This window comes from Hyperolius riggenbachi, chromosome 1, assembly GCF_040937935.1.
Source record: "Hyperolius riggenbachi isolate aHypRig1 chromosome 1, aHypRig1.pri, whole genome shotgun sequence".
NCBI lineage: Eukaryota > Metazoa > Chordata > Amphibia > Anura > Hyperoliidae > Hyperolius > Hyperolius riggenbachi.
The window spans coordinates 441,965,129-441,981,251 of NC_090646.1; the positions used below are offsets into that span (position 1 = coordinate 441,965,129).

The 16,123-nt window shown below is 45.6% G+C and overlaps 1 protein-coding gene across 1 annotated transcript in view; it reads left to right on the forward strand.

Moving 5' to 3' along the window:
- The window catches only part of IPO4 (importin 4), a 150,385-nt gene that overhangs the window by 36,113 nt on the left and 98,149 nt on the right, over positions 1-16,123 (forward strand). The window contains exons 13-15 of the mRNA XM_068238106.1: positions 1,672-1,780; positions 6,495-6,624; positions 15,163-15,276. Of these exons, the coding sequence (XP_068094207.1) occupies positions 1,672-1,780; positions 6,495-6,624; positions 15,163-15,276 (353 nt within the window). The remainder of the gene's footprint in view (positions 1-1,671; positions 1,781-6,494; positions 6,625-15,162; positions 15,277-16,123) is intronic.

Sequence of the window (16,123 nt, forward strand, 5' to 3'; positions counted from 1 at the left end):
TAATAGAGAAAACTATAATAGGGGGTTCTGTAAAAAGAAGCACTAAATTGGGGGTCAGTCAGAATAATAATGAGCACATTCATAAAATGCGCTAGAATAAGGAGACAATATAGTGAGGGGCATTGTAATAAGGGGTAACAGCCTCACCTACTTTTAAAGTCCATGCCGCCTGCAAAATAGATGCATGGGTTCCTTGAGATCCAACAATTATTTGCAGGGTTCCTCCAGGTTAAAAAGGTTGAGAAAGGCTGATCTAGCATGACCCCAGTGCATCGGCAAGAGATCCGGGCAGCTGGATCATCTCACCCTTGTGCAGCCCACGGCCATTATTCTCCTCCTTTCCCCCTCCTGGTCCATCATACACCGCAACATTGTCCTCTACCCCCACCCAGCCCCCCCCCAATGACAACAAAACTGCAGGATAGCGACACATCTGTGCAGCACTGTGTCTTAACTGTCAAGCCTGGGATGGAGTCCTGATATCTTCAGACGCAAGCCCTCATACTTGTACAAGGGGCTGTACAGTAAAGATAGATCAGGTAAACAATCAATTCCTGTCATCTTCCACCAGTAAAAGGTTGATTTTATATCAATCTCAGTGATACAGCTGTAAACTTTATCCATTACAGGATAAAGCTATACAAGCATTGACTGTCACCTCTCAAAAAGAACTAGCATTTCCGATTAGTATTTCAAATAAATATTGATCTGGGCATTGGCTGTTTCAGCAGATTTTTTTAAATTATATTTGATGTATCTTTATATCTAATGTATTACAAAAAATCAGTAAACAGAAACCTCATCTGTCGGTTTCTGCTTTGCACCCTCTAGTGGGCTTATACAGGCAGCTTTCTCCATCTCAACTGTAACATTTATAAGCTATTAGCTCACCATACACCAGCGGTTCTTGATGTGTGCCTTGCTTTCAGGGGCATAAAGAGATAATTTGCATATTCAGGAGTGATATTTCATGAGAAACCACAGTCACTCACTTAAAGCTGAGTTATCGCAAATGCCTTCTGTTTTTACATGGCAAAACTATATATAACAGACCAAAGAATTGATAAGCAACGGGGAAGTTGAGTATCTGTCTCTGCTAAGGTAAGAATTATTTCTACATTCAGAAAGTGGGGTAGTGCCATTCTCCTTTGTGTTCTTTTGTATGTGGATAGTCTTATTTCTTTAACCTCCTTAGCGGTGACCCCAAGTCAAGTTTTGGCTAGAAATCTGCAGCTCAGTGTAACCCCGAGCCTGACTCATGGTAGCCGCCGGGAGATGAATGCAGAGCATTGCGTGCAGCGGGATCCAGACGCCGGCAGCCATTCTTTAAAAGCATGATAAAAAAAAAATTGAACAACTTTTAGACCCTAAAATCCTGAAGTAATCAAACCGTCAGTCCAACTGCCAGAATCGTGTACAAATGAGGGACACCTGGCCAGCATCTAGGGAGCCTGGCTAGCATCTTTTTATAGATCCTTTCCAGGGAATGCTTTTGTAAAGAATGAATCAGTAAGGAGATAGACTAGTCAGGTCTGTCACATGTTTACTACTTAGTGTAAATGATGGCAGCATAGGAAAAAAAAAAGTATAGTGCATTTTACTATGGAAGAAATGTACTTCTAAGTACGTGAATACATTTTATTTTTACTTGTTCTTGTTATCTTGTTCCAGGCACCTCCAGTCTATGCTACAGCTAGTTTGTCAAGCAATATCAGATGAGAACCATGTTGTCAGGAATGCTGCACTGTATGCCTTGGGGCAGTTTTCTGAGCACCTACAGGTTTGTTAGTTCTTACTTTTTGTTTGCTCACATTATTATGCAGTATTTATATAGAGCTGACATCTTCCGCAGCGCTTTACAGTGTACATAATCATGTCACTAACTGTCCTTCAGAGGGGCTCACAATCTTAACCCTACCATAGTCTTAAGCCCATCATAGTCTAGGGCCAGTTTTACAGGGATGCCAATTAATTTAGCTGTATGTTTTGGGGTGTGGGAGGGGACCAAAGTGTCTGGAGGAAACCCATGCAGATTCTCCTTTTTTTGCATTTCACCTTTTTTATTCACAGTCCACTTTCTAAATAGATTTCCGCTTATTACTAAGAAAAGTAAAATGAGAGCTATTTGTACAAATTACATATACAAATGTATTATCCTCAGGGATCATCCTTACTCCTATCAAGACTGTAAGGAAATGATTAAGCATTTTCTACTGCTATTATTATTGTTTTTTTAGTATTCATATAGTGCCGATATCTTCTGCAGCACTGTACAGAGTATATTGTCTTGTCCCTCAGAGGGACTCACAATCTAATACCTACCATAGTCTTCTGTCCATGTATGTATCGTGTAGTGTATGGATCATAGTCTAAGGCCAATTTTTAGGGGAAAACCAATTAACTTATCTGTATGTTTTTGGAATGTGGGAGGAAACTGGAGTGCTATAAAGCACAGTTGTAGAAAATACATTGCATTGCTCAGGAGGAAGTATTCACCAGCCTTTACACATCCTTCTGACTAGTGTCTGGCTCCTCATCCTTTTCAACCTCGGGTTTGTTTCAGAGTTCTTCCATAAGTATTCCCATGGGCATCCACAAGTACTCCAAAGGCCACCACCACCGGAATCCCCCCTCTTTTTTTTTTTTTCCTTTTCCCTGCACACACATTATCTACTACCACAGTTTATGGAGCTGCCACTTTATAATCCTCCAGCTCAGGGATTATAAATTGCAAATGTTTGAAGCCCATATACAGATACAGTGAGATTAGGCTGCTTAGTGAGCACTTTCCTTTAAGAGTACTCATCCTCCATGTTCCACACACTCAGGACTGTACAGTAGCTCGTGAAGCATTCACCAAGGATACAAAACTGGGTAGTGGTTACCCATATGCATCTGCATGTACCCTGTGAAAGGCAGAACACAAAAATGTATGGGAGGTTAGTGAGATAGGGTTGGAAGGATAGAGAGATGGTTTAGGTAAGCATCAAGAGGTGACATGGGAGTATGAAGATAGATGGGGGGGGGGGGGGGGGGTAGGTTTGGGTCATGCAGAAATCTATTATAGAACTACTGGCAGTGTGTGGAAGGATTAGATCACTCTCTGATCAGATTACAATCAGAGAGGGATCTATCTTTTGGGATCGATCTTTCGGTGGCCATCTACCAGTACAGTGTATGGCCACCTTTAGGATACATATGAGTGGGGATTAAAAGTGCTAACATGTGTAGTTAAGGATAGATGCAGCTGGGCGGGGCTGAATGGAATAGACATTGGGATGGAAGGACAGAGGGGTGGGTGTGGTCAGGAGAGGTGACATAGATGGTGGAAAGGTAGATGAGGGGTACATTTTTTTTTTTTTTTTTTTTTTTCTTTTTGAGATCGAGAAAGGTTATAAAGGAGTCATAGGCGAGGGGGGATGGGAGGATTGATTAGGTGGTACACTCTCAGCATGTTAATTGTGGGAATGAAGTGCAGAATACTTGAGCTGCAGCAGAACTTGCACATTTTCAGCACCATTGTTGTTGTCAGCACTGTGAACAGATGCCAGGGAACATATAAGGCTCCTTTTCTACTTGGAAACACGATCACATACACCATCGTGCTGTGATGTGATCGCTTTTTCTTCCATTTTAACTACCGTCGATTGTGCCGTGATCCGTCTGGTATGAGCACAAATGCACCAAGAATCACATGGGCCAGCAATAGCAATTCGGGGAAAAAGGAATTGTGCTAGTGGAAAAACCAGCACAACGATTTACATGTTAAGTGTGGTCCTGTTGTGATTAGCAAAATGGGCACACTCCAACTTTTGGATCAGATCACATCCAGTGAAAAAGAGCCCTATCTGCATGCCTTCAACATTGTTTGCAGCTGCTCGCTGCCTCTGTCAACACCTTCAATGAAGCATGGAACTGCAGGAATTCCTAACCATGTTGTACTTCTCAGACAGCACACCAGTTTTGCCTCCGTCGGTAGTGCCCGGTCTAGTCCGTTTGGCTGACATAGACTGTTCGTAGTTCAAAAAACAATTCGTGACCAGCACCACCCATTTAGTTGACATGCTATCACTTGACAAAGAACGGTGTATCCGTTCTAAAGGCAACTGTCCGGTATGTGGGCAGATTAGGCTGCAATGGAGGCATAACCTGTTCCTGAAGGCTGATTTCAGCCATTGTTCTGCGGCTAGAGCTATAAATTCTATATCGGATGTTCTGGCTACTTTTGTTCACAAACTTTTCAAGTGAATAAAACATTTATTTTTTAACTAAACGTCTGGTGCTGGTCACTAATTGTTTTTTGGAACTCCTGTGTATAGCACTGGCAGTGGCAATATTGTTAGTACCATGCACTGGCCAGATTGTTATTGCTCTGCACTGCCCACCCAGTTCACCTGTACTACTGTACTGTAAAGTGTGTGTGTGTGTGTGTGTGTGTGTGTGTGTGTGTGTGTGTGTGTGTGTGTGTGTGTGTGTGTGCCTGCTTATTGACCATTACAGTACCATGGACACTTACTTCACCAAAAGTAACATTACTGTACTGCCAAGAACATTGCCAACGTTAACTACAGCCAGGCCTGGATTTAACTCACAGGAGCCTTTAGGCACAGATTTCCTGGTACGTTAGACTTCGCCCTCCATGAACCTACAAACCTCCACCAAAGTACACCGCAAGTGTGCTAGATAGCCTAGTTGTCACTTCTAGCTCTCACTTAAAGGGAACCTGTACTGAGTAAAATTATTTAAAATAAACACATGAGGTAACTTCAAATGAACATTAAATAGTTACCTTGCCATCAGTTCCTCTCATAAGCTCACCATTTTCTTCTGACAATGATACCTTGCAGTTCTGACAACATTTTGTCAGAACTGAAATAAATCAGTTGCTGTCAGTTATATATCAGTTGCTGTCAGTTATAGCTGAGTGGACAACTGATGTGCCCGGTAAGGTCCATGTTTCCCTATGGCTCAAGTGGGCGATGTTACAGTTTAACAGTGTGCTGACCAGGAAGCTGTTAGGAGGTAATGGCCATTTTCAAAATGGAGAACGCAGAATTCCCTTGATCACAATGGACAAACAGGATGCGGGAGAGGAGAAAGAGATTGAGGAGTAGACTACACGGGAGGTAAGTATGACTTGTGTATGTTTGTTTTGACTTTTCAGTTCAGGTTTTCTTTAAGGTTCCCCTGAGGATAGGGTCACACTTGTGGCCGTGGAAAACTGCAGCCTTTTCCTGGGGCTGAATCTGCATTTTTCGCCAGCAGCCAGCTGAGAACAGCTCACCATCAGCAAAGGGGAATCGCACACGTAGTATGATAAAAGGCAACAATGCTGTTTTTTTTTCCCCCACTGTGGAAAACTGCACATTGCTCACAGCGCACTGTGATTGGGCGTTGGGAAGCATTATGTGCGTTTTTGCAAGCGTTTTCACGTTGTGGAAAATTCCCTCGATTTTTTTTTTTTTTTGACAAGTGTGACCCTAGCCTTGAAAGTCTACCTGAGATGATTGAAGCACAAGTCTTTATACCTACCCAGGGGCTTCCTCCAGCCCCCGGTAGGCTGTGGGCTCCTTTGCTGTCCTCCTGAGGCCGTTCTGTTCTATGGCAATTTCCCCTGTCGCGCTTAGTTGTGCGTCACTGCACATGTGTGGTCTTGGATGCTCTTGTGCTCCTATTGCCTGCAGCATTTTGCGCATGCGCCGTTTGCTAAGACTATGGGATTGCAACCAAGTACATGCACTGCCAGAGCTGTACATGCACAGTAGTCAGCATCTACCGGAGCGGTCTATGGAAGATTGTGGGAGGACAGCCTGGGAGCCCACAGCCTACCGGGGGCTGGAGAAAGTAAGTGCTTCCTTCGTTTCAGGTTTCCTATAATAATAATAATTCAACATTTGTCACTTTACTTTAATAATTCCAACATTTTACACTTTTTTTTTTTCCTCCTGTTGGACTCAAAGCACTTGAGAGGCAGCCACCAGGGTGCTCTCAGTAGGCAGCAGAAGTGTTAGGGAGTCTTGCCCAAGAACTCTGTACTGAATAATACTGGCTTACTGAATAAGAAGAGTTGAGATTTGAACCTAGGTCTCCTATATCAAAGACAAGTATCCAGCCACCACTTTAAGTATTAATTAATACACATATACATGATCATTCCGGATGACCGTTTTAGGAATGATGGCTGTATAAACCTGCTGCTTGGCTGCTGCTAAGCAGCCTGTTCTGTTGTACGGTGGTGAAGAATGACAAGTGTTGGTCAAGTTTCTGAACAGTATTGTTTATCCATTGTTGGATGTTTGATGATCCTGCTCAATGCATCACCAAATGACATAAAGAGAATCTTGTTCTGACTCACCACTAACCTTCACCAGACAGGATCACAAACAACTGTCTCAGATGAGGATTTCCATGTATTTGCCTTATCCTACCTCATTCTTTTAAATATTGCACTACTTTTTTTTATTACAGCCTTTTGTACCGCTTTTCTTTTGCAGCCGGAAATCAGTGGCTATTCAGACTCTGTACTCCCTTTGCTCCTGGAATATTTATCACGTGTGGATCCTTCTCACACTGCTCATCTCACCAAGGCTTATTACGCCCTTGAGAACTTTGTGGAGAATCTTGGTGAGAGTTTAAGTTATTATATCAACATATAATAATTGTGTTATGATTGACACTAGGCTTAAAGTAAACCTACATAGCAAGGAAATGAACAGCGCTACCCAAAAACAGATGAGTGCCTACCTGCAAAAGAGTGCAAGCCCCACTTATGGGATATAATACACACCTAGCATACACATGACCTGTCTACCACTGAAGGATGTTGGTTTCCTGTAACAGCTGCCTTGCATGCAACCTATTAAGTACTCGTCCCTCCCACTGCGAAGAAGTCAATCCTCCATGGGAGGGGACCTAACACTAACTAAATCCTACCTATGCATATGCATAGCCTGGGCGGGCTACCAAGTAAAATTGAAAATTGCGCAAAAAGTGGGATCAGCGCATCACCAGGCCGCCTCCGAATGGACTCAGATCAGAAATGCGCTGAGCCCCCCAAGAGACTGCAAACGCACCTTGAACCCAAACAGAGGCTCTGCATATACACCAAAAGCAAAGCTGTTAAGTGGGAGCGGCTGACCAAAAATGAATTAAATTAGTACATAGCAAGAAAAATGAATAGCGCTACCCAAAAACAGATGAGTGCCTACCTGCAAAAGAGTGCAAGCCCCACTTATGGGATAAAATACACACTGAGCAGTGGGAGGGACAAGTACTTAACAAGTTGCATGCAAGCTGTTACAGGAAACCAACATCCTCCAGTGGTAGACAGGTTATGTGTATGCTCAGTGTGTATTTTATCCCATAAGTGGGGCTTGCACTCTTTTGCAGGTAGGCACTCATCTGTTTTTGGGTAGCGCTGTTCATTTGCTTGCTATGTACTAATTTAATTCATTTTTGGTCAGCCGCTCCCACTTAACAGCTTTGCTTTTGGTGTATATGCAGAGCCAGGGGCGCCTAAAGCCACTGGCACTAAAGGCAGCTGCTGGAAGCGGCATGAAGGGAGGTGGGCGCGCTGCTGCGGGGCAGAATGCGACTGATCGGCGCCATTGCAATCAGCTGTGGCTGCTCTGATCGTGGTATATTTACACCACGTGCTCTGCCGCCTGTATCCACGCCCCCCGCACAGGCCCAGCCAATAGACTTGCAGCCAGGAAATCAATAGAGTCCCACCCACTCCACCTCCTCCTAATCTCCTATCCCGCCCCTCTCCTAGCAGCATCCGCACGATTTGTTTACTGCGTGCGGTGCTGCTTCTAACTCCGCCCCCCCGCCAGCCAGAAGTTCGGGTCCCTGGGCTTGCCGCTGTCCGACCCATTGAAGCTTCTCCTGTGTCCCCATGTTTCGAGCAGGCAGAGGTGAGCTGCAGGGGGGAGACTGGGATCAGTGCAGCAATGCTAATCAGTGTAGAGGAGAGAGGAGGACGAGGCAGCTGTGCACTGTGTGAGCCCAGAGCTGTGTATATCGGCATTGTAACGTGAGCAGAATGATGCTGGTAACACACAGCTCTGAGCAGCTCACAGTGCACAGCTGCCTGTCTGGAGACTGACACACATCCCCTGACCCCTGCTCTTTTCAGCTCTGCTGCTGCCAGATTGTCACTCCTGATAAAAAACCCTTGCTGATGTCACGTGCTGGGGGGGGGGGGGGGGGGGAAGAGACGCAATATACAGCTGCATACATGCTGACAGTTGGAGATGAACAAGGGCACACAAAGTAAGAGCAATTATCTAGGACTTTTCTCTGGGTGCCCATACATCTAGCCATGATAGGCAGATCAACCAAGAGACAGATTTCTCTCTGCACGAATCTGATCAGAGAGAGAGATCTGTCAGCTGCCCATACACCACAGTCTGATTCCCGATCAATTTCATGCTGAAACTGATCAGGAATTGGACCTGTGATGCCGCATCTGACCGCCCGACGCTATCCCCTAATGTAAAGTGTGCCCCCAGGTGCCCTGTGCAGTAGAGGTTACCTGGCAGTGTCCGTCTCTGCTCTGCCTCACATACATGTGCCCTACATGGTTGCCGGCGTATACGTGCGTGTGTATGTGACATCACACAGGCTCGCACATATACGCTGGTAACCACCCGGGGCGTGTGTATGTGAGGCAGTGTGGAGACTGAGCCATTGGTGGACACAGACAGGTAACGTATACTCAGGGGCGGACTGACAACTCATGGGGCCCCCGGGCAATAGGAGATTATGGGGCCCCCATACCAGTGTTTCCCACCTTTCACGTTATATTTTTACAGACTAAGATATAATAATTTATTGACAACAGTAAATATGTTATATTGTACACTGACAAAAACCCCTGCGCCGCGCGTAGCGTGGCGCGCCAAAAAATGGGTGTGGTCACGCAACAGAATGTAGGCGTGGTCATGGGTGGGGCAAAATATACATGACCTTAGCAGTGGTGTAAAAGGTCTGCCGGGGAAGTTTGAACTCTGCCATAGTGTTTCCCCCCAAAATACATGTAATCTGACAGCATTTCACCAAAAATCCATGCAATTTGGCAGAGGTTCCTCCAAAATACAGATAATATGGCAGTCGTTCCCCCAAAATAGACGTTATCTGGCAGCAGCGGTTCCCCCAAATACACATAATTTGGCAGCGGATCACCAAAAATACATGTAGCAGCAGTGGTTCCCCCAAAATATACAGAATCTGGAAGCAGCAGTTCCCCCATTATACACAATCTGGCAGCGGTTCCCCAAAAATACACATAATCTGGCAGCTGTTTCTCAAAGTACACTTAATCTGGCAGCAGCAGTTTCCCAAAAATAGTTAATCTGGCAGCAGTTCCCCCAAAATAGGTGCCCCCAGTATAGGTAACCAGGTCAAAAGGTATCCCCAGTGGAAGTATCCAGGTCTATAGGTTTTCCCAGTGCAGGTATCCAGGTCTATAGGTGTCCCCAGTATAAGTAGCCTAATCTACAGGTGTCCCCAGAATAGATAACCAGGTCTATAGATGTCCCCATTTAAGATAGCCAGGTCTATAGATGTCCCCAGTTAAGATAGCCAGGTCTATAAGTTTCCCCAGTATAGGTAGCCAGGTCTACAGGTGTCTCCAGAATAGGTAGCCAGGCCTATAGGTGTCCCCAGTACAGATAGCCAGGTCTATAGGTGTCTCCTGTATAGATAGCCAGGTCTTTAGGTGTCCCCAGTATATGTAGCCAGGTGTATAGGTGTCCCCAGTATAGCCAGGTCTATAGGTGTCCCCAGTATAGCCAGGTCTATAGGTGTCCCCAGTATATACAGTCAGGTCTATAGGTGCCCCCAGTATATACAGCCAGGTTTATAGGTGCCCCCAGTATATGTAGCTAGGTCTATAAGAGCCCCCAGTATATGTAGTCAGGTGTATAAGTGCCCCCAGTATATGCAGCCAGGTGTATAGGTGCCCCAGTATATGCAGCCAGGTGTATAGGTCTCCCCAGTATATGCAGCCAGGTGTATAGGTGCCCCCAGTATATGCAGCCAGATATATAGGTGCCCCCAGTATATGCAGCCAGGTATATAGGTGCCCCCAGTATATGCAGCCAGGTTTATAGGTGCCCCCAGTATATGTAGCCAGGTGTATAGGTCTCCCCAGTATATGCAGCCAGGTGTATAGGTGCCCCCAGTATATGCAGCCAGGTGTATAGGTGCCCCCAGTATATGTAGCTAGGTCTATAAGTGCCCCTAGTATATGTAGTCAGGTGTATAGGTCTCCCCAGTATATGCAGCCAGGTGTATAGGTGCCCCCAGTATATGCAGCCAGGTGTATAGGTCTCCCCAGTATAGCCAGGTGTATAGGTCTCCCCAGTATATGCAGCCAGGTATATAGGTGCCCCCAGTATAGCCAGGTATATAGGTGCCCCCAGTATATGCAGCCAGGTGTATAGGTGCCCCCAGTATATGTAGCCAGGTGTATAGGTCTCCCCAGTATATGCAGTCAGGTATATAGGTGCCCCCAGTATAGCCAGGTATATAGGTCTCCCCAGTATATGCAACCAGGTGTATAGGTGCCCCCAGTATATGTAGCCAGGTGTATAGGTCTCCCCAGTATATGCAGCCAGGTGTATAGGTGCCCCCAGTATATGCAGCCAGGTGTATAGGTGCCCCCAGTATATGTAGCTAGGTCTATAAGTGCCCCCAGTATATGTAGTCAGGTGTATAGGTGCCCCCAGTATATGCAGCCAGGTGTATAGGTGCCCCCAGTATAGCCAGGTCTGTAAGTGCCCCCAGTATATGCAGCCAGGCTTGTAGTTTCTTTAGGAGGGGAGACAGCCAGTGAAGGAGGGCGATTTGCATAGCACCTTGGGCCCCCCCTTCCTGGCTCTCCCCTCCGTAATCTGCAAAGTGCAAACAGCTGGAAGCGGCTGACAGCGGGCGGAAACTTACCGCTGTTCAGCCACCGGAGGGAGCGCTGATCTGTGAGCCGCTAGTCTGGGCTTCTCAAGCCCACACTAGCTGCACACAGATCAGCGATCCCTCCAATGGCTGAACAGCGGTAAATCTCCACCCGCTGTCAGCCGCTTCCAGCTGTTTACTTTGCACTATGCAGATTACGGAGGGGAGAGCCAGGAAGGGGGGCCCCAAGGTGAGAGAAGGGGGGGGAAACTTCCCCCCTTCTCCGCTGCTATGCCCATCGCCCTCCTTTACTGGCTGTCTCCCCTCCTGCTCAGGGTTCTCTTGCGGGTGGCGGGCCCCCCCTGACCACGGGCCCTCGGTCCGTGCCCGAGTGCCCTAATGGTCAGTCCGCCCCTGCGTATACTGCACGTTAGCATTATTTTTTGGTGAAAGATTGCTGCATTAAGATTATTTTCTGTTGAAACATTGCAGCATTATGATTATTTTATGGTGAAACATTGCTGCATTAATGTACCCCTGACGCCAGTATTTATAATATGTTTTCCTCCCTGGTGCTGTGTGACTAGCAAACAGCGTCATCCTCCCACCTCCAGCACTCCCTGCGGCCCCCGTTCTGACATCACATATGGGCAGGGAGGAAGTGTCAGTTCTTCCTCCCTGTGCCCGTGCTCAACTCGGCCCCTTCCGCCTGCCGCTTTAGTTCCCATTATGATCTGCTGCAGACAGCGCGCAGGGGAGCTGCGCTGTGTGTGATCTTGTGGTGATTAAGGTTGGAAGGCTATCCGACCTCAATAATCACGTCCACACACAGCGCAGCTCCGCGGCCCGCTGCATGCAGTGTTTCATGAGCGGAACTAGAGAGTCAGGTGGAGGGGCTGCATTATGGATGGGCAGAGGGGACAAGGAACTGCCACTTTCTCCCTGTCCATATTTGACGTTCTGCTCAGTCGACGATTACGACTGAGCAGAATGGGGTCTACAGGGGGCACAGGAGGGTGAGGATGGTGCTGTGTGCTAGTCACACAGCACCAATAATGAAAACGATATTAACAATATCGGGACCAAGGTCTGGGTCAGGGGTACATTAAGATTATTTTCATGGGGGGGGGCGCCACAGGTTTTCTTGCCTGGAGTGACAAAATGGCTAGAGGCGCCCCTGATCTGTTTGGGTTCAAGGTGCGTTTGCAGTCTCTGGGGGGGCTCAGCACATCTCTGATCGAAGGCCATTCGGAGGCGGCCTGGTGATGCGCTGATCCCACTTTTTGCGCAATTTTCAATTTTACTTGGTAGCGCGCCCAGGCTATGCATATGCATAGGTAGGATTTAGTTAGTGTTAGGTCCCCTCCAATGGAGGATTGACTTCTTCGCAGTGGGAGGGATGAGTACTTAACAAGTTGCATGCAAGCTGTTACAGGAAACCAACATCCTCCAGTGGTAGACAGGTCATGTGTATGCTCAGTGTGTATTTTATCCCATTAATGGGGTTTGCACTCTTTTGCAGGTAGGCATTCATCTGTTTTTGGGTAGCGCTGTTCATTTCCTTGCTATGTACTAATTTAATTCATTTTTGGTCAGCCGCTCCCACTTAACAGCTTTGCTTTTGGTGTATATGCAGAGCCTCTGTTTGGGTTCAAGGTGAGTTTGCAGTCTCTGGGGGGGCTCAGCGCATCTCTCATCGGAGGCCATTCGGAAGCGGCCTGGTGATGCGCTGATCCCACTTTTTGCGCAATTAAAGTAAACCTGTAGGCAATTATGTTCCCATTACACAGCAGTTACTATAGAAAAAAGAATTTTGTAATTGTGTCAGTTTAGCCATGTCTTCTGGTCCCAGTGACCAGGTAATTGCCTCAGGACTTGTCTGGAGCAGTCTCGCAGGAAAAAGCCTTTGAGATATTTCTGTATCCATCTTCTGACTTGTGCCTGTCCATAACTTATCCCAGAGATCTTTTGACAGTGCCTTGCCACCCGTGGTTGATAGTAGCAGTTCCAAGCACTGGAACGCTTCTAAATATCTTTTTTTATGTTGAACTTATGATGGTTATAGTCGATCACAGGTGAAAGCCACTTACCTTTGGGCGCAATGGGCAAGGTGATTAATTACACTTTGCTGCTTTTCGAAGTATTTTTAGAAGGCAGGATAATCCCTCATCCGCCTCAGTGATTTAGGACCAAAAAATCAAAACCAGAACTTTTGCTATTATATTATCCACTTGGCTATTATAAGTTCTGAGTAAATATGGAAACTCATTGTTGTGTCTTCATTTCAGAAAAATAAGGTGTGTGTGTGTGTGTGTGTGTGTGTGTGTGTGTGTGTGTGTGTGTGTGTGTGTGTGTGTGTGTGTGTGTGTGTGTGTGTGTGTGTGTGTGTGTGTGTGTGTGTGTGTGTGTGTGTGTGTGTGTGTGTGTGTGATTTATTTTCCATACCCACTGAACATTTTTGCTTTGATGGCAGCCGTTGAACTTTCTCCATTGTCTTAATTGGCTACCAGGTACACTAGCAACTGTTGGATTGTGGAAAGACATGATAATCTGCTTTCTATGTATTGATTTATTTATTTTTCAGTTTTCATGAAAAAATATAAAAAATAAATCACTCTTAAGCTCAACACACACCATACAATCTTGGTTGTACAGATTTACCAAATCTATGTAGTATAAGGGCCAACAGATTGAAAATCCCTTGAATGATTGATTGGATAAGCTCTTATACTACATGAAAGTGGTAAGATTGAACAACCAAGATTGTATGGTGTGTGTTGAGCCTTAGGTTTATAGCAAGGTTTAAAGTGTACCAGAGCTGAAAAGTACATTTTTTTTTATGCATACCTGGGGCTTCCCCCAGCCCCATCCACCTGGATTGCTCCCACGCTGCCATCCTCCGAAGTCTGCAGCTCCGTTACCAGGTCCCCGCACTTCCGTCAGTCAGAGCCAGTCTAGCATAGGAGAAGTGCGCTGTTTACGTATCTTTCCAGCAGCCGCTGGAGAGATACGTAGAGGGCGGACATCTCCTGCGTAGCTGGCCGTGATGACGTAAGTGACGGGACCCGGTTCTCGTAGCTGGAAGAACCCCCAGGTATGTATAACATCTTTTTACTTTTGTCAGCTCTGAGTCCCTTTAACCATGCCTAATGCCAAACAGCAGAGCAAATAGATAATCTTTGTTGGCATTGTCACGTCACACAGCTGCAATGATTGTGTATAGCAATTCTATTTTTTTCTTCATTTATTTTTACTAGAGGTAAAAACATAGGCAGGTAAACCAGACTGTGGTGTTCCTCAAACTTCCACTCCTTGTAGCCAAATGGAATAGCAAAATACTAAGAGGTTTCTGCCAGTCCAAACCAACTGCTTGCATTTGAGTTAATAACGCTGCTCTTTTGCGTGCTGCATGGTGTTTGTCCACTAATCCTTTTATAGCAGCATAGAATAATGTTACAAGGGGGACAACTGACTTTTGATACAGCAGAATATCAACAGACTCCCAAAGTCTGTTGCACCTGTTCTGAATCTTGCCTAGCACTCAGTATATAGGTAAATGCTTGAGCTGGAAGCTGATCCTGTATGGTTTGTACAGCGTACATGTAAAACGGGCTAAACTTGCTTCCTGAGAAATGGAGATCTGCAGCCTCTGATCTGAGAAAGCTGAGGCCGGTTTCACGCTGCCAACCTGCGGTTGTGGTGCAATGCGATTGGATCATCGCATCGCTCCGCAATGCTAATAATAGCCTTTGGGATTTCCACGTTAATACGTGTTAATCCCTTCCTGGCTGAAAGCCAAGCAGGAAGTGAGGCTCTCTTGTGCTCACTTCCTATGGCAGAAATACACATTGTGAGAAGTGTATTGAAAAAATATGCTGCCACGCATGCGCAGCAACACAAACACGTGAATTTTTTTTGTGAAAAATCTGTGTACCCGTAAGCCAGCCACCAACACTCGGATGGTCCAGCGTCGGCCGTGCGATAAAAATGTCACTTCCGGTGTATCACAATGGACAGGTAGGAAAGGCCCCATAGACTTTCATTGGTGTAGCATTGGCCTGCGGTAAAATAAGCCAACACAACGCACCAGTGTGAAAGGGTCCTGAGCGAACAAGGAGCTATTAATGATTCTAATGATTACCGCTATGTGAAGGTACTAACAAGCATAACCACCAATATATATCATGCCTGTGTAGGTTTTTGAATCATAGTGAGTGCATAATACTAATAGTTAATCTAAAGTAGTTTTTTTTTCCTATGTAACAGGTAGCAGGATTGAACCATATCTACCCATTCTGGTGGAGAGAATACTGGGATCTCTGAGCAGCTCTACTAGCGCCAGGTTAAAGGAGCTGTCAGTAAGTGCTCTTGGTGCTATTGGTGAGTGACCATAAACTAGCTTCCTTTTACATTTTCTTTTTCTGGCTTCAGTATGTATACTTTATCAGTGAGTTTCCAATATTATTATGCTTCAGAGGGAACCTGCAGTAAGAAAACTTTGAGGATCTCTGGACAACATGTTAAAAAAATAAATAGAAATACTCACATTAGATTGTAAATGGCAGGAAAGATCTTACGTGGGAAGATCACATGGAAACCTAGCGCGAGTACATGTGTCACTCAAAGTTGTGGTGTTCTATTGCTCTTCTGTTGTAGACCCTGCAGTGGGCCAGCTCTTGCTTGTCTTCCCCTCGCTCCCCTTTCCCTGTGACAGAACTGGCAGCCAAACAGTATGTCTGTACAAAGCTTGTTTCTGAAATGGTCTTTCTGGCCCACATTTATTGAAAGTTAGTATTTAGCTTAAAGGGAACCTAAACTGAGAAGGATATGGATTTTTCCTTTTAAAATAATACCAGTTGCCTGACTCTCCTGCTGATCCCGAGTCTTTAATACTTTTAGCCACAGCCCCTCAACAAGCATGCAGACCAGGTGCTCTGACTGAAGTCAGACTGGATTAGCTGCATGCTTGTTTCAGGCGTGTGATTCAACCACTACTGCCAGGCAACTGGTATTGTTTAAAAGGAAACCTCCATTACCCTCTCAGTTTAGGTTCCCTTTAAAGGACAACTATGAAAGTTGTTACCTAAAATTCTATATGCCATATATATTTCCAGTAATTACTAGCAAATAGCAATACAAAGGCTTTTTTTCATCTTTTTATTTAAGTGAAGAAAATGACATTTACAGAGAACAGTTTTCACTGTGGGCATTACTATGGAGGACTGTG